Genomic DNA, 20,120 nt, shown 5'->3' with positions numbered 1-20,120 from the left:
ACATGGAGATAAGATGCTTTGAGAAGTTGTCAATAACACTTTGGATGAGAAGAGTTGATCTACTGGTATTCTCCTTTCCTGCTAATGCAGTTGCTAATGCAAAGTCATAATTCCCTGAAAAAGGCAAAATCTATGATTCTAATTTCATGTTTGATAAATAAAACGATACTCAGATATGACACGGGTAAGATTGATTTCAAAAGAAATAATTATTCTTTTGTTACTATAAACTAATAGTTACTCTTTACCATTAAATTTCCAAAATAATGTTTAAAAATCAGTCTTTATAATTCATTTTTAGATCTATACCTTTACATAGAATTGAGTATGTTATATTAAAACAATTTTTGTGTCTCATCATGTCATAAGTCTCGGTCAACATGTCTGATAACCATATTCTGTATCATAGTTTCTAATAAAATAAAAGGCTGTTATGTCCAAACACACCACTCATCCATTCTGATTTCTTTAATGCATCTGGTCTATGAAGGTTATGGAGTACCAGCACTTTTTTTAGGAGTTCAGTTGCCCAGAAATCCATAAATGCTGTTTCTGGCGACTTTACTGATATATTTCATATGATATACCTGTTTCTTTCTTCAGCTACTTGAGGTTTGCAACAGTTAAATGGCAGGTATGACTGGAAGCCTTATGTAGGTGAACCTGTAATCTGTTCACTTCATTCCAGCTGAAGATTCTTTTTTATTGTATTGCATACTGTTGTCTACGGCATGTGAATAGTTTTTTAAATATCAACTTAAACACATCTTTATGATCTTGGTGAACCACTATTTTACACTCAAGAAAACTGTTACATATTCTTCATGAAGATAATGAATTTTTGGTAGCATTACACTACCTACAGAAACACCAAAAAGTGTGTCTTTGTTTGTTGAATTTAGCACAAAGCTAGTTGCAAGCTTTCAGACCCTAATTTTGAAGTGATAGATTAGAGAAAAGGCAGTAAGCCAACTCCACCTACTGCCAGTTCTTGGGATGATTGTTACCAATGAATAGTTGGATTTATCACCACATTATAATGCCCATATGGCTTAAAGGGGAACCATGTTGAGCTCTAGGATTCAATCCTATAATCCTCACATTGTGAAGTGAGTGTCAGAACTATAAGGTCATTCGAGACATTCCACATAATGTCAAAATGTAGTTATGATACATGCCATCCCTTCATGACTTTATATCAGCTGTATTTGTCATGTGACTTACTGATTTTCATATTCAAAGTTGTTTTATGTAACACATTCAACTCCAGCATAAAATCAGTGTCATGCAATACATTACTGGGTGACATGTTTCCAGAGATTGCACATACAATGAGTTAAGTTGATTACAATGTTCTGCTCATCTTCAAGACAAAATGTTTTAAACCGTGTATCCACCAATGAGCACTAGAAAGCACAGTTGGCTCGTAACTATCGACTCACATTATACATCACTAATATCCATTGATAAAATTTTATGTACTAATGTATAATCATTTTTATAGCAAAGTTAACATGTACTAATGTATATGTTAGTTTAGGGGAGATTAATCAGTGTGGATCTTAATGCATTCTTCAAGTGGGAGACAATTAATAAAAATGACAACTATGTATGCTTTTATGATGGTTTTTTTTATACATGTAAAAACGGCTCGTTTGGGTTGAGAAAATATTTTACGTAGAGGAGCGAACAACGTTTCGACCTTCTTCGGTCATTGTCAGGTTCACAAAGAAAGAAAGAGGTAACTGACCGGAAGCTGACCACATGTTTGAAAGGGGTTGTGTAACTGAGTGTCGGGAAGTAGAGGGCGGTGTTAGATATTTGAACATATAATTTTATTTATTTTATTATATTAATATAGGTATAAAGGCGTTCCTTTATATTGGTTTATTTTGGGTTTAAGTTGTTGTATAAGTAAGGCTTCTTTAATTTGGTGTTTATTTATGTTTGTTTCTTTATTTAGTATTTGAGTGTTTACTATGTTTATGTTGTGTTTATTTGACTTGCAGTGTTCGAAAACGTGTGAAGGTGACTTTTTATGTTCCTTGAATCTGGTTTCCATTTTTCTACTTGTTTCTCCAATATAGAAGTCGTGGCAGTTATCACATTGTATTTTATAAATAATGTTGGTGTGGTGTTTGTCAGTGTAGTTTTTACATAGTATAGACCTCAGTTTTGTGCCTGGTTTTTGAATAAATTTGGTATTAACTGGAATGTCATATTTTGTTACTACTTTTTGCCAAATGTTGGTTATTTTTCTGCTGATGTCAGGAATATATGGTATGCAGGAGTATATGGTTTCGTGATTTTTTGATTCGTGAGATATATTTACTTTTGTTGATTGATTTTGCTTTCTGTCTAGGTGTGTACGTATAATGCTTTCTATGGTTTGTGGAGGAAACTTATTGATGTTGATGAAGTATTGTTTTATTTTGTCTAATTCATCATTAATTTTATCTGGTGAGCATACTTTTATGGCTGTGTTTATTTGGTTTTTTTAGTATATTGAGTTTTTGTTTTGTTTCATGTGCTGAGTCCCAAGGAATGTGTAGTCCAATATGGGTGATTTTTTGGTGGATTTCTGTTTTAAATTATGTGTCGGTTCTTGTAATTTTGAGGTTAAGAAATGATATTTGACTGTTTTCTTCCTGTTCACATGTGAAGTTAATGTTGGGATGTACAGAGCTAATGTGATTGAAAAAATTAAGTGTGTGTTCTGTAGATCTGAATCCTGCAACCGTGTCATCTACATATCTACACCAGTATAGTGGTGGATGTAATGCTGTGTTAGTTGCTTGTGTTTTAATTTGTGTCATAAAAATATTGGCTAGAACTGGTGATACTGGATTGCCTATACTTAGGCCATTTGTTTGTCTATAGTTGTGGTTGTTGAACATGAAGTTTGTCTTCATTGTGGTGAATTATCTGAGGGTTGCTAATTGGTTGCTGGGAATGTCTATAGTTGGGTTAGGGTCTCGGATATAGAGTTCTAAGGCTATCTTGCAGGCGTCAGTGGTTAGAACTTCTGTGAAGAGGGATATAGTATCGAAACTGGCCATTAAGGCTTTATGATTAAGTTGATTAAGATTAGACTTGAAATTAAAAGAGTCTTTGATGAATGAGCTGAATGATGTTACATATTTGGAGAATGCCCATGCTATGTATTTACCACGATTGTAATTAAACAATTCATATGTGGACATTATTGGTCGTAATGGACAATCTGTTTTTTGAGGTTTGGGGATGCTGTAGAAAACATTATACGCACACACCTAGACAAAAAGCAAAATCAACCAACTAAAGTAAATACAACTCACAAATCAAAAAATCACGAAACCATATACTGCTGCATTCCATATATTCCTGACATCAGCAGAAAAATAACCAACATTTGGCAAAAACTAGTAACAAAATATGACATTCCAGTTAATACCAAATTTATTCAAAAACCAGGCACAAAACTGAGGTCTATACTATGTAAAAACTACACTGACAAACACCACATCAACATTATTTATAAAATACAATGTCATAACTGCTACGACTTCTATATTGGAGAAACAAGTAGAAAATGGAAACCAGATTCAAGGAACATAAAAAGTCATCTTCACACGTTTTCGAACACTGCAACTTAAATAAACACAACATAACCATAGAAAACACTCAAATACTAAATAAAGAAACAAACATAAATAAATGCCAAATTAAAGAAGCCTTACTTATAGAACAACTTACATCCAAAATAAACCAATACAAAGGAATAACTATATACCTATACTAAAAATAATAAATAATATAAAATTATATATTCAAACATCTAACACCGCCCTCTACATTCCAACACACAGTTACACAACCCCTTTCAAACATGTGGTCAACTTCCGGTCAGTTACCTCTTTCTTTCTTTGTGAACCTGACAATGACTGAAGAAGGTTGAAATGTTGTTCATTCCTCTACGTAAAAAAATTTTCTCAATCCAAATGAACCGTTTTTACATGTATATTTATCTACAAGTGGGTTTTCTCGTCATCACAGATGTTTTTTTTCTTGGTATTGAAGATTAACATCCTTACAAAACTTATAATGAATGATGTTTTTTTCCTTTTCTAAGTAGATCAACACCTTTAGAATAAGGATTCTTCCTTACCTAATGAATTAACACATTCATACATTTACAATAAAAATTGTTTTCTTACCTAATTAACATTCATGCAGAATTTACAGTAAGAATTGTTGTTTTTCTCATTCTAGCCTGAATGGATTGACAATCACATAAAATTAATTGTTTTTCTTGCCTAAGTGGATTAGCACTCATAATTACTTTACAGCAAAAAATTGAACAATATTGCACAAAGATATGTGTAGAAAGTTTTACACTAGCACACAACACATTACCAGTTATAACTATGGTATCAAATTCAAAGAACAACAAACTTTACAACAAAGGCTATTGAATAGTCTGCTTAAGATTTTTGAAATAAAATGGCATTCAGTAAAACAATTAGTTGAAATTAATTCACAGTTATCTTCATGATATTATACCATAGATAAATTGCACAAAATGTCCATGAACAGTATATGAAATAGGACGTACCAAAATTTAAATTTTCTGTCACCAGGTTTTCTATCTCTTCATATTCATTTAAGTATGATTTCCAGGAAATATTTGTTTTTTTCTGTATAAATGAGCAGGAGTCGAAACAGTCACACACTTTTAACATAACACAGTGAGAGGGACCTGCATGAAAGGTGCAAAACATTTATTAATTACAAACAAATAGATGTTTCTTTACATTTAAAATGCTTCATAATGGATGTCATATCAGACTAAAACTGGTACTAAAATCATTACATTTGAGAAAAAATTTAAGCACAAAAAATTTTAGCTTTAAAATTAATTGAACATAAGGATTTATAGGTCTTTACAGAAAAACAAAAAACTGATATAATATGAAGTGCTAATACAAAAGGATTTGCTGTTCAATTTTAGATCCTGAAACTGAGTATGAGACAAAGTGAACTGTGGTAAGTCTCAGATTTACAACACTAAAATCAAAGTTTTGATTCCCCTTGGTGGACACCACAGATAGCCCAATGTGGCTTTAATATAAGAAAAACACACAATTTTGTTGGTGTAATGAGGGGTCTCAACTGTATTTTACCCAAAACATTTGGTAGAAATCTGACCACAGTTTACAGAGTTATTAACCCAAAACCACGAAAATGCTCTTTCTTCCCACTATAAAAAATGCTTCAAATTGATCCAGATCTCGAGAAGACTGTTGGTGGTGTGTGTGTAATAAATGACATTGTAAGTTTGGAGTGTTGAGATCTAAACAAAGGTAATCTCCAGAGGAACAGGAATGTAAGATATTAGTGTTACATGACATGAAAGTCATATAGTTACACAATATTAGATAAAGTAATAGGTTTGCATTTAAAAATACTCTGAAGTCTATTTAAAGTGAATGGAATAAAGAAAATACACTTTATCAATGAAGTTAGAACATTTACTTTTTTATATGTTTAAAATAGGTTAACATTTATTTTGTTAATGAAATATGAATATTTCAAAATTATAGCTTAAGTTGTTAATAACATGATGAATTAGCAGCAAGAATAAAATCCTACATAATTTAACAAAATATTTTACCTTGGAAGGAAATGTTATAGCAAATTGCACTTCATATTTTATACATACATTTACTTGGTATAATAACATCTTTCACAACTGGTGGTGCTGCTGTTATGGTTCTTAGCTTGTAATCTTTGCCTATGTAAAAAACATATTTTAGTGGATAGTCTGAAGGGTCATCCCTCCAACCTTCTGTAGCATTTAATATAAATCGGGTAGTTGACTTGTTCCCCTCTGGAGGGTCAATCTGTAAAAGGAAAAAAGTGATATTGATCTTTGCCTTGTTATATAAGGTCTCCAAAAGTCATTGTTGTGGTCAGTTGGCAACATGATCATGTAATTTTAATGTGGTGCCACCTTTAGGGAAGTTTTAAGAAGGACCATACAGTAGTAGTAAATAAGATTTAGTCATGGGTGAGCCTATGGCCTATTAACCCATGACAATGTTACATACGATATAGTTTCTTACTGCCCAAGTCAATATTACATCTTGTGATACATGTAAAGGTGATTATAGGTTATAATCAAATAACTGGAGAATGACTATATTCTCCAAATGTATCTCAAGATATATTTTCTCTTTACAAAAATCGTACCAGAAACTTTAAACTTTCTTTTTTAACTTTTAATGACTGTGGTAAAGATATTCCTTAGCCAGAAGAGATGCAAAGCAACTGAGAGTGCCAAGAAGAGACCTTCTCTTCGCCCTACTAGTGAAGTAAAATTTAACTGGGCTAGTGATTAATAGCTAAACCAACAAGATTTAAAGTTAATGAATTTGTAATCGGGTGGTAAAGGTCCAATGGTGGTCCACAGAAGGTTAAATATTGACTCTACAAAAAAAACATACAAGAGGATAGGGATCTATAGATCAAAAAACCTCAGAATTTGCTGTGGGGGGAAACGAGAGTACCCCGAGAAAACCCACTTTCATGATCAGGGTGCCGAAAAATCTACCCTGACCGTACCCGGAAGTTGCTGGAAAGAAAGTCAGGGTTAATAAAGCTTATAACAAAAAACACTCAAATAATATACAATGATAAAACACGTGTTAGGTCTGAAATTCATTAAAAGATTGATCTAAGGCACCAGGAAAATAAAGATAGGCAGTTTGTGGATGCAAAACTGAGTGATTGATTCTATCTGTTTCAATGAGTCATTCTATTTCAGTTTGGGACAATTGATGTCTTCTTGTGAATTTTGTTTGTGTCTTCTTGCTGAACGTGATGTTGATATTTGTAGCGGTTGATACATATGTAGTCTTAACAAGCGTGTATTGAGTCTGGCATGAAGCTGTCTTCTTTGGTTTGGGTCGTTGCTGAGGGGTAATGTCAACATTGGTCTGAGTATCCTGGTCTTTCTTCTTAGCATTAATTAAAGTATTGCTGCTTGTAGCAGAGATAATTGGCATACATGAAAATGAAAAGCTTATTGGATGAGGGGTACTCTGATTAACAGACTTGAAATTTTGAAGATTAGTTGCTCGATGTTGGGGGCGTTCGGCACTAGAATGAAAATATTGTATGGTACATCCGTGATTAAGTATAAAATCAGCTACGTGTTTATGTTCGGTTATGACTTTAACAAAGTTAGTTGGTAATCCTGTGGTCTTGGAAGGAATTCTGTGGGCTGCATGGAATTTCGTGGTGGTTGTTGTTTCCAGGGAATGTTGAATTTCAGCAGGAGTTATAGACGAATGAATGTTCTTGATAAATATCAAATATAGGCAACTTAAACATTTCGTAGGAGAGCACTGTACGTTGATATCTGCTTTCCATGGTTTACATAGATAATCATGGTCCTGGAGTGCCTCCTCGGCAAAGGATTCTAGTTTTTCTGGGGTCAACAGAGACGTTAGGTTTAAACTGGTTGATTAAGGCAATAATTTGATAAGGGGAGAAATTCATTAAGAATTACCAGGGGTAGTGATGTTCTTGGTGTCGAAGGAAGCTTGTGCAATGAAGGCAGACATGAATTGTCACGTCTGAACACTTCAGAAGCTAGTCGTGAAAATGAAATAACCATTTAGCATTAAAACTTTCACTTTTGTTTTAACCTTCAGTACACGTTTAACACTAGGATTTTTTTTGCTTCTGTTTTAACCTCTAACACTCATTTAACACTAAAACTTTTATTTCTGTTTTAACCTTCAATACACACTTAACATTAGGACTTTTGCTTCTGTTTTAACCTTCAATACACGATTAACACAAGGGCTTTTCCTCTGATTTAATCTTCATTACACACTTAATACTAGAACTCGTGCTTCCATTTTAAACTTCAGTATACGTTAAACACTAGAACCAGTGCTTTGTTTTAACCTTCAATACATGAAAACTAGAACTTTAGTTTAACCTCCATTACATGCTTAACACTAGAACTCATATTTCCATTTTAAACTTCAGTATACATTAAACACTATAACCAGTGCTTTGTTTTAACCTTCAATACATGAAAACTAGAACTTTAGTTTAACCTCCATTACATGCTTAACACTAGAACTCATATTTCCATTTCAAACTTCAGTATATGTTAAACACTAGAACCAGTGCTTTGTTTTAACCTTCAATACATGAAAACTAGAACTTTAGTTTAACCTCCATTACATGCTTAACACTAGAACTCATATTTCCATTTTAAACTTCAGTATACGTTAAACACTAGAACCAGTGCTTTGTTTTAACCTTCAATACATGAAAACTAGAACTTTAGTTTAACCTCCATTACATGCTTAACACTAGAACTCATATTTCCATTTTAAACTTCAGTATATGTTAAACACTAGAACCAGTGCTTTGTTTTAACCTTCAATACATGAAAACTAGAACTTTAGTTTAACCTCCATTACATGCTTAACACTGGAACTCATATTTCCATTTTAAACTTCAGTATACGTTAAACACTAGAACCAGTGCTTTGTTTTAACCTTCAATACATGAAAACTAGAACTTTAGTTTAACCTCCATTACATGCTTAACACTAGAACTCATATTTCCATTTTAAACTTCAGTATATGTTAAACACTAGAACCAGTGCTTTGTTTTAACCTTCAATACATGAAAACTAGAACTTTAGTTTAACCTCCATTACATGCTTAACACTGGAACTCATATTTCCATTTTAAACTTCAGTATACGTTAAACACTAGAACCAGTGCTTTGTTTTAACCCTCAATACATGAAAACTAGAACTTTAGTTTAACCTCCATTACATGCTTAATACTAGAACTCATATTTCCATTTTAAACTTCAGTATACATTAAACACTAGAACCAGTGCTTTGTTTTAACTTTCAACACATATGTAACACTAGAACTTTGTTTTAACCTTCAGTATACATTTAACATATAATTACTTTGTTTTAACCTTCAGTATACATTTAACATATAATCACTTTGTTTTAACCTTCAGTATACATTTAACATATAATCACTTTGTTTTAACCTTCAGTATACATTTAACATATAATCACTTTGTTTTAACCTTCAGTATACATTTAACATATAATTACTTTGTTTTAACCTTCAGTATACATTTAACATATAATTACTTTGTTTTAACCTTCAGTTAATGTTTAATACTAGAACCTTTACTTCTGTTTTAACCTTCAATATACATTTAACATATAATTTGGGCTTTGCTTTAACCTTCAATACACATGCAACACTAGAACTGTGTTTTAACCTTCAGTAAATGTTTAATACTAGAACCTTTACTTCTATGTTTCAGTACACATTTAACATAAAACTTTCGCTTTATTTTAACCTTCAATACATGTTTAACCTTGGCATTTTTGCTTTGTTTTAACCTCCAGTACACATTTAGCACTAGATCTTTGTGCTTAACCTTGAATACATGTTTAACACTAGAATTTTTGCTTTTACTTTAACCTCTGGTACATAATATACACTAGAACTTTTGTTGTGTTTTGTCCTTCAGCACACGTGTAACATTAGGATGTTTACTTCTGTTTTAACTTCCAGTACATGTTTAATATTGGAAGTTCCACCTGTGATTTAAGTTACAATACTCATTTAACACTAAAATCTTCTTTTTTAACCTTTAGTACTCATGTAACATTACAACTTCTGATAATCTTAAATCAAACTCTACAGTGAGATATTTTATTTTCATTGTGGACTGTCCTTAAAATTAAGTATACCTTATCTGACCAGTATAAAAATATTTCTTTACCTGTAGCCAGGGAATTGCAGGAGGAGCATTTGTTCTAATGAAAACATCACTGTATCCAACACTTGTCATATCTGTTTGGAAAGCTTTAAGTTGGAACCTATAAAGAGCATTCCCTTGAAGTCCTTGCCAGGAACTTGCTTCATGTGATGTTCGTGCAGAACCAGGTATCACCAGTGGTAGAATACGGTCTACTAATGGAGCAGTATAAGTTTTGGGTATCGCAAATGGTGAAACAATGCTCAGGTTGGTTGTGGCAAGCCCTTGTATGATTTAATAGAAATCTGTATGAAACCTTGGAAGTGTAGTAACAGTACAGTTTTCTTAATTAACTACTGATGTACCTTTCCACTAAAAGAAGGTTCTTAGTTTCTAGCATGAAGTAAAACATGAACACTACTTGTGTGTATTATGTTTATAGTAATTAAAAGTATATAATAGAAATGTATTGTTGTGATAGTCAACACATGTAAATTTACTTCTGAAATTCTTTCTCTGCTGAGTTTTACCTCATACTGTCAGTAAAAGAACTGACCAAAAATTTCAGAATGCCTTTCCTTTACATATTGCAGAGCATGCACCATGTATCCATGAGTCTTCACTCCACCGTCTTCCATGAGGAGTTATCACACGAGTTAAGGATTCTTGAATAAGCTCTGCTTTCCCACCATTCTTCAGGTTGTGCTGACCACTTTGCTGCAACATTTTTTGTGATGCAACTGTTTCCATCACTATAAGAATTTTATACTCTAATAAATTTGTGGATAATGTACAAGAAACATTATAAATCCTGTGTCAGCTCTTCCTTTATTGTGATATTTATCACAAATGAATAATGATTGCTCTTCTCTCTCTCTCTACAATATATTTTTTGTGATACCTTTTGGCAACACCATTTATTGGCAAGTTATTTTCTAGTTTGAAGTTCTCTTCTGACTATTACTTCCTAACCCTGTAACTTGGTTTATTTTTTCAGGTTAGTTTACAGTTTGGATGTTCCTACTTTCAGTATTTCAAAGATTAATCTACCAGACATGAATTTTACATTTTAAGAATTTAAATGAGTTTCAATCAATGAAATATCCACCCTCTTGCTTCCCCACAAATTAAACTTCAACATGACATCAACTATCAAATTTCGTGGGAAAAAGAGCTAATGTATGATCCTCTGAAGTTTGTTCAATAAGTCATGTAAAAGTGGAGAAATATTGGTAACATATGCTTTACAATGTATAAAATGCATTCAGAAATTTTTAGTCAACAAATTGTTAACAGCACGAGTTTGAAGTCATAGGACACCCTGTTTGAAATTAATTTTAATTCTAAACTTGTAAAAACTAAAGAACACAGAATCAACAATAAAAGGTGAGGGTAAGTGGTGATTTCACACTTGAATCAAAGTGCACTTTTGGGAAGTACTTGGATTACTGAGTTTCTTTTCTTATGTTTGGTATAAGAAAATATCTTTTTGTTAGGAATGTGTGTGCACATACATACTGTGGTATCTGAATCTGTGTCTATATTACTGTTGCATCCATACCTTTGGTAGCTGAACCACGAAACTTGTACTGTAACATCTATCTAGTGGTTGAACATGTGATGACTGTAATGTAACATCTGTGTGGTGGCTGAACATGTGTTAACTGTAATATGGCCTCTGTGTACATGCTGAATGTCTGATGACAGTGATGTGGCCTCTGTATGGAGGCTAAATGTGTGAAGACAGTGCTGTGGCACATGTATAGTGGTTAAAAAAAAAGCTGTATAGTGGTTATCTCTATGGTGACTGAAAAAAGCTAGCTTTTGACATCTGTAGCAGTATCTCTATGGTGACTGAACATGAGACACCTGCTTTTTGACATCTATACAGCAGCTGACCTCGTGAAGACAGTGGTGTGATATCTGTATGATAGCTGAATGTATGACAACAGTGATGTGATATCTATACAGCAGCTGAATGTATGACAACAGTGATGTGATATCTATACAGCAGCTGAACGTGTGACAACAGTGGTGTGATATGTGTATGGTTGTTGAGCATGTGACAGCAGCGCTATGATACTTAAGCACATCTTGTAGCTAGCAACAGACAATATCAGTAATTTCTGCACAGTAAAATCACTGATGTCACTCCAAGTTGGACAGTTGTGTAATGTAATAATCATGTTAAAGATATGTCTTTGAATGTATGTATGCTTTCTGTATTAAATATTTTACTCAGTTTAAAAGGTAGTTTCATTAAGAAGATCTAAGAATATTTACATTCCTCATTGAATATTAGTTTGTGTTTTTTTGTAGTTTTTCTACTACAGATTTTTATGCAAAATATTAAATAGAAGTTTTGTTTTCATTGATGTTAACGGATGTCATTACTTTTGTACGAAGTGATGGAATTTTGTTTCATTTTCATTTCTTTTGTTCCAGAGAGTAAAAATGTGTGGGAAAACCTTTGAAACTTAGATTTAATAGGTAAAAACAAGATGATTATTGTCTCAGAAATCAGACTGAAAGAAACAAACTAAAAGTGTGTAATCACTAAAAACAGTTTCTGTTGAAGTGAGTTATAACGTTCCTACACTACTGTTATAACCTTTCTAAATTACTGTATAAGTTATAACGTTCCTACACTACTGTTATAACCTTTCTAAATTACTGTATAAGTTATAACGTTCCTACACTACTGTTATAACCTTTCTAAATTACTGTATAAGTTATAACGTTCCTACACTACTGTTATAACCTTTCTAAATTACTGTATAAGTTATAACGTTCCTACACTACTGTTATAACCTTTCTAAATTACTGTATAAGTTATAACGTTCCTACACTACTGTTATAACCTTTCTAAATTACTGTATAAGTTATAACGTTCCTACACTACTGTTATAACCTTTCTAAATTACTGTATAAGTTATAACGTTCCTACACTACTGTTATAACCTTTCTAAATTACTGTATAAGTTATAACGTTCCTACACTACTGTTATAACCTTTCTAAATTACTGTATAAGTTTTAACGTTCCTACACTACTGTTATAACCTTCTAAATTACTGTATAAGTTATAACGTTCCTACACTACTGTTATAACCTTTCTAAATTACTGTATAAGTTTTAACGTTCCTACACTACTGTTATAACCTTTCTAAATTACTGTATAATTTATAACGTTCCTATACTACTGTTATAAACTTTCTAATTTACTGTATAAGTTATAACGTTCCTACACTACTGTTATAACCTTTCTAAATTACTGTATAAGTTATAACGTTCCTACACTACTGTTATAACCTTTCTAAATTACTGTATAAGCTTTTATACCAAATAAATAACCTGATTTAAGTGAAAAACACAGTTTAGAATTAATATTACTTCAGATTTAATTAACCAATTTTTTATCTGTATTTATTTCCACTCTGGAGTTAAACACTCATTATTGATATAATACAAAACAAAACATGATGAAGATTAAGATATTTTGTGATTTTGAAAATAAAATCCTTCAACAATAAATATAAAAATTCAAGCTATAAAAATGAAAAGTTGTTGTATTCTATAATCCAATTAAACAAAGTAAATCGAGACCATGAATAATATTATGATGATTCCTTCATAGACGGGTTTCTTACATATGATATTAATAAAGTCTAACCTTTGCCTTCAAGACTTATCCACTGTATAACAACATCAACATCACTTGTGATTCTCCCAGTAATTATGATGTCTTGGGTTGGGTTTACGCGAATGTTGCTACCTGTCTCGATGACAACATAAGGAACATGACCAGATACGATGTTGACAACAGCAGTAGCATTACTTTCTCGATCATCCTTGGTTATGTGTAGTGTGAAAATATATCTAAAATAATGTGAAGATTATGAAAGTAAATTTTAAAACATTATCTAATAACTTAAAATTAGTATTACACATGCTTTGTTTATTAAAGTTGTTCCTTATATACTGGCAAAACATAAGATTATTGCCTGAAGTCCACATACCCAGTTTATCATATTCTCACCATGAAGAAAACAACCTATTGTGGTCACTCAGATTAGAAACTAATATGATAAAACACTAGAATGAACAGTCTTGAATAAACCCAGTAAATAAGAAAACAACCTACCATGGTCTCAACAGACAAGAAACTAGTCTGACACTTTCCACAAAAAACTAAAACAAATTCTTGAATTAACCCAGTAAATAAGGAAACAACTTACCATGGTCCCAAGAGACTAGAAATTAGTCTGATGCATTCCACAAGACACTATAACATTCTCAAATAAATCCAGTAAAGAAGAAAACAACATACCATGATCTCCACAGACTAGAAACTAGTTTGACATATTCCACAAAACACGAAAAATAAACAGTTTGTACTAAACCCAATAAACAAGATCACAACTTACTTTGGTTCCCGCAGACTGGAAACTACTCTGATGCATTCCACAAAACACGAAAAATAAACAGTTTCTACTAAACCCAATAAACAAGATCACAACAGACTGGAAACTACTCTGATGCATTCCACAAAACACGAAAAATAAACAGTTTCTACTGAACCCAATAAACAAGATCACAACTTACTTTGGTTCCCGCAGACTGGAAACTACTCTGATGCATTCCACAAAACACGAAAAATAAACAGTCTCTACTAAACCCAATAAACAAGATCACAACTTACCTTGGTCCCCACAGACTAGAAACTACTCTGATGCATTCCACAAAACACTTAAAGAAACAATGTCTGCAATAAATTAAAAATAAATCTAGAACATTCTCACAACAAAGAGAGTTACTTTTTCATCCAGACAGTAAAAGAATCTGGTGTAATTCCGGTGACTTGTAAAGGCAGTCTAGCATTTTACCCAACAGAGTGTAATTCCAGTGACTTGCAAAGGCAGTCTAGCATTTTACCCAACAGAGTGTAATTCCAGTGACTTGTAAAGGCAGTCTAGCATTTTACCCAACAGAGTGTAATTCCAGTGACTTGTAAAGGCAGTCTAGCATTTTACCCAACAGAGTGTAAATCCAGTGACTTGTAAAGGCAGTCTAGCATTTTGCCCAACAGAGTGTAATTCCAGTGACTTGTAAAGGCAGTCTAGCATTTTACCCAACAGAGTGTAATTACAATGATTTGTAAAGGCAGTCTAGCATTTTACCCAACAGAGTGTAATTCCAGTGACTTGTAAAGGCAGTCTAGCATTTTGCCCAACAGAGTGTAATTCCAGTGACTTGTAAAGGCAGTTTAGCATTTTACCTAACAGAAATAAAAAAAGAACAATCAGAAAAATTGCCAACCTTTGCCCCAGTGCAAATCTTTGGAATTTTAGTTTCAATGTGCACCTGATATTCAATCATCTTCCAATAACTTTTTACACAGTTATTATCAACAAACTGAGAACATTCCCTGTATCTCCTTTATAAAAATTTATAAAATGATCTCGTATGCAGATCACCCTGTCTCTTATAAAAATGTCACATAATTTATTATCTTTTGAGATATGTGCATGGACATACATACATACAAACTGATCCAAATGTAATACTCTTGCTCTGTACATGTGTCCCAGTAACTAACTTGTTACATTCTTCAGAACAGACAATAAATACACATGAAAAAAACTCAAAAACAAGAAACAGATCTTTGTCTCTCTCCATATATACAGCTCATCATGTTCTACAGATGTTATGAAATATGAAATGTAACAGGAGTTGTAAGTACCACAGTGCAGCCCATCATGTGTCACACAAGTTATGAAATATGAAATGTAACAGGAGTTGTAAGTCGATATGCTGATGTCAAAGTTGTCTTATGCTACCACTACAGGAGCTGCTATGAACTTGTGTCTGATCAATCATTACAACTATTCAGAATACAGAATAGGTTGGATTCATCTGACTATGGACACAAAAACATTTTATGTTGGAGTGTTCTGCTTTATGCAATATATGCATGACTTTAGGTATTTCTACAGCCATAAATCAGTTAATGTTAGGTGCTGTGAACAAGGTATCCATTCATGATGATTCTGTCATGAATATTCTCGTGTTTCACCTGGTTACTAATAAGTGATAAAAAACAGTAGCGTATACCACACTACTGCATTATGACAATTATATTACTTGTGCATGGTACCACGTTGCATCCATTTGCAGGTTTGAGTACACATGTTTATGGTTCTTCAGTACATGGTGTAGTAACAAACCAAGCTATGAAAGCACACTACATCTTTACCTCATGGGAAAGTGTAAGAAACATTAAATGCAGATTAATCTCAGACTAGACTTCAAATATTGGCAGGTAATTGGTTGTCAACTTTCAGTGTTGGTGATCTGCTTGTATGTGACCTATCAAGAGTTCAAGAATTTTATGAACCTGCGCAAAACATTGGAGGAACGCCCTTCTCAAATGTTATCACACATAGAGAGCTTACTCTGTCTGCATGGTATATTTTCGTGTAATGAAGTTTCTCTAGTTAGCTTTTCAGTTTCATGTTGATTGGATGAGCCACACCAAACATGAAGGACATTCAGGGGTACTAAGAAACTATTGTTTCTTTCCGTCCTACATGTGTCCAATTATCATGCATTAACTGAGGTTGGAGCCTAAAAACCAAAGATTTGTATCTAACGTGATTTAGTTTATAAATTTAAACATGGTTTGGCACCATCCTAAGGATATTGACAAGGTGAAGTTGATGTATCAGGAGATCAAGAGTTGATTAAGGATATTGACAAGGTGAAGTTGATGTATCAGGAGATCAAGAGTTGATTAAGGATATTGACAAGGTGAAGTTGATGTATCAGGAGATCAAGAGTTGATTAAGGATATTGACAAGGTGAAGTTGATGTATCAGGAGATCAAGAGTTGATTAAGGATATTGACAAGGTGAAGTTGATGTATCAGGAGATCAAGAGATTGATATTGACAAGGGATATTGACAAGGTGAAGTTGATGTATCAGGAGATCAAGAGTTGATTAAGGATATTGACAAGGTGAAGTTGATGTATCAGGAGATCAAGAGTTGATTAAGGATATTGACAAGGTGAAGTTGATGTATCAGGAGATCAAGAGTTGAACAGATGAAAACAAGTGGCACTCAAAACAAATTTCTTGAAAGGTATTTGGTTATAAAGTCTTGTTTTTCTTCCCCTTCTAGCAAGTTGTTGTTAACAAAACTAAAAGGCTGCATTATATTAAAATAATTTGTAAGGAATGTACTGCCTTGAACTTATCAAAAATGTCATGTGAGAGTATGTCTGTGAAAAACAAAGTTTGATTGCATACATGAAAGTCCATAGGAAAATAGGTGAGCTCTTAGAAAACCCGCTTTCATTGCCTGGTGCCAAATAATTGTCAGGTGAGCTTGACTTATGGAATATTAATTAGAAACTAAAAAGGAAGGATACTATACTAAGTGCTGAAAACCTATGGTTGTTGTTTCTGAAACGTTCCATCATGAGACAAACCATCATCATCACTGGTCAACAAAAATGAGAGAGATAGAGAGAACTGAATGTATCTGTTTCTTTGAAGAGTGATGGTATTGATTAGCTGAGGTATCTGTGACGAGGGCTTGGAAGAGTTCGATGATGGGTAATAGGGCTTGGTGACATCTTAAGGATGTTTCATGTTACTTTCATTCTTTTGTATGGTTTGTTTTGGGCAGACTCAGTGGTTGTTATGATGTAATGATGGGTAATAGGGCTTGGTGACATCTTAAGGATGTTTCATGTTACTTTCATTCTTTTGTATGGTTTGTTTTGGGCAGACTCAGTGGTTGTTATGATGTAATGATGGGTAATAGGGCTTGGTGACATAGTATTATCTTAAGGAGGTTTCATGTTACTTTCATTCTTTTCTATGGTTTGTTTTGGGCAGACTCAGTGGTTGTTATGATGTAATGATGGGTAATAGGGCTTGGTGACATCTTAAGGAGGTTTCATGTTACTTTCATTCTTTTGTATGGTTTGTTTTGGGCAGACTCAGTGGTTGTTATGATGTAATGATGGGTAATAGGGCTTGGTGACATAGTATTATCTTAAGGAGGTTTCATGTTACCTTCATTCTTTTGTATGGTTTGTTTTGGGCAGACTCAGTGGTTGTTATGATGTAATGATGGGTAATAGGGCTTGGTGACATCTTAAGGAGGTTTCATGTTACTTTCATTCTTTTGTATGGTTTGTTTTGGGCAGACTCAGTGGTTGTTATGATGTAATGATGGGTAATAGGGCTTGGTGATATCTTAAGGAGGTTTCATGTTACTTTCATTCTTTTGTATGGTTTGTTTTGGGCAGACTCAATGGTTGTTATGATGTAATGATGGGTAATAGGGCTTGGTGACATCTTAAGGAGGTTTCATGTTACTTTCATTCTTTTGTATGGTTTGTTTTGGGCAGACTCAGTGGTTGTTATGATGTAATGATGGGTAATAGGGCTTGGTGACATCTTAAGGAGGTTTCATGTTACTTTCATTCTTTTGTATGGTTTGTTTTGGGCAGACTCAGTGGTTGTTATGATGTAATGATGGGTAATAGGGCTTGGTGACATAGTATTATCTTAAGGAGGTTTCATGTTACTTTCATTCTTTTCTATGGTTTGTTTTGGGCAGACTCAGTGGTTGTTATGATGTAATGATGGGTAATAGGGCTTGGTGACATCTTAAGGAGGTTTCATGTTACTTTCATTCTTTTGTATGGTTTGTTTTGGGCAGACTCAGTGGTTGTTATGATGTAATGATGGGTAATAGGGCTTGGTGACATAGTATTATCTTAAGGAGGTTTCATGTTACCTTCATTCTTTTGTATGATTTGTTTTGGGCAGGCTCAGTGATTGTTATGATGTAATGATGGGTAATAGGGCTTGGTGACATCTTAAGGAGGTTTCATGTTACTTTCATTCTTTTGTATGGTTTGTTTTGGGCAGACTCAGTGGTTGTTATGATGTAATGATAGGTAATAGGGCTTGGTGATATCTTAAGGAGGTTTCATGTTACTTTCATTCTTTTGTATGGTTTGTTTTGGGCAGACTCAATGGTTGTTATGATGTAATGATGGGTAATAGGGCTTGGTGACATCTTAAGGAGGTTTCATGTTACTTTCATTCTTTTGTATGGTTTGTTTTGGGCAGACTCAGTGGTTGTTATGATGTAATCTATCATTGCAGAGGCCTTACACATGTTGGTCAGAGATGATGTTTGGTTACAAAAGTGAAAAACTCAATTTTACTTTTGTACCTGAAACACAACCCAGGATGGCCAGAAACGTCCTCTTTCTATTCACCCTCAAAATTAGATAGTTAATTCCAAACAAATTTTTGAGCCACTGGGCATATTTTAATTTTAACACATGAATTGTTGAGAAGATATCTGAGAATGTGGATGCCAGGAAAGCTGTGAAACATTGACTCTGAGAGAAAGAGAGGTTATCTTGATCACGACTGAAGCTTGGACAGTGGAAGTGATGATGCTAGAGGTGAAGTGTTGTCATGAGGTTTGGAGTAGAAGAGAGATCAACACCGAGCACATACGTAGTTAGTGACTTGATATTGCACATACATAAGACAGTACAAGGTGAGACGATGTGAGCTTAAGTACTCACCTCCTTACTTTGTTTAGAGTTTCCATGATGGTCAACTTGTTTAACTTTGGTGTTTTAGATATGGTTTGAGAGATGGGATATATCCAACACTTTTTGGGTACTATTACAACATGTCATAATCTATTATGATCATAAATAATAAACCTAGAAAGATAATGCATTAAACGATTATATATTCTTTATTTTTTAATAGCAAATATTCAAAATGCCTATTAACAATGGCTGTAAATGATGATTATTGAGCTCTTTATCTATATATTTATATATACACACACACATACATTCTGACTACATACTTTAAATTTGTCTTTTATGATGAAGTTCAGTTTAAATTTAATAGATAAGCAATTGCAGTGTGAACAGTGGGCCTATTTATACCTGTGAAAGAACTCAAAATACCATCGTAGTGGCACCGTGTGACAGCTGTAACAATATTATCCCTACAATACCCTTAATAACTATGTGTAATTTCACATTCCTATGATCAAACTATTTGTGAGATAAGTTGCAGAAAACAGCAAAACTTTCTTTATAATGACCCACATATTATTGATATTTTCAACAAGCAAAACTTATTCCAATGTAACATATAGTCTCAAATTTGTAAAATAGAAATTTGAAAACTATGTATTTTATAAACACTTTATTTACTTTGTTTTCTTTCAACAAGAAAAATTTTTAAATGTAGATATATAAA

At 33.2% G+C, this 20,120-nt stretch overlaps 1 protein-coding gene across 1 annotated transcript in view; it reads right to left on the bottom strand.

Moving 5' to 3' along the window:
* The window catches only part of LOC143236796 (uncharacterized), a 133,018-nt gene that overhangs the window by 56,702 nt on the left and 56,196 nt on the right, over window positions 1-20,120 (bottom strand). Inside the window, exons 7-11 of the mRNA XM_076475360.1 lie at window positions 13,476-13,681; window positions 9,829-10,088; window positions 5,702-5,882; window positions 4,595-4,738; window positions 3-114 (exon numbers count right to left, since the gene is read on the bottom strand). Coding sequence (XP_076331475.1) covers window positions 3-114; window positions 4,595-4,738; window positions 5,702-5,882; window positions 9,829-10,088; window positions 13,476-13,681 — 903 coding nt within the window. The remainder of the gene's footprint in view (window positions 1-2; window positions 115-4,594; window positions 4,739-5,701; window positions 5,883-9,828; window positions 10,089-13,475; window positions 13,682-20,120) is intronic.

Source organism: Tachypleus tridentatus, chromosome 13, assembly GCF_004210375.1.
Source record: "Tachypleus tridentatus isolate NWPU-2018 chromosome 13, ASM421037v1, whole genome shotgun sequence".
In the NCBI taxonomy this organism is placed as follows: Eukaryota; Metazoa; Arthropoda; class Merostomata; order Xiphosura; family Limulidae; genus Tachypleus; species Tachypleus tridentatus.
This window is presented reverse-complemented; position numbering and strand designations above follow the sequence as displayed.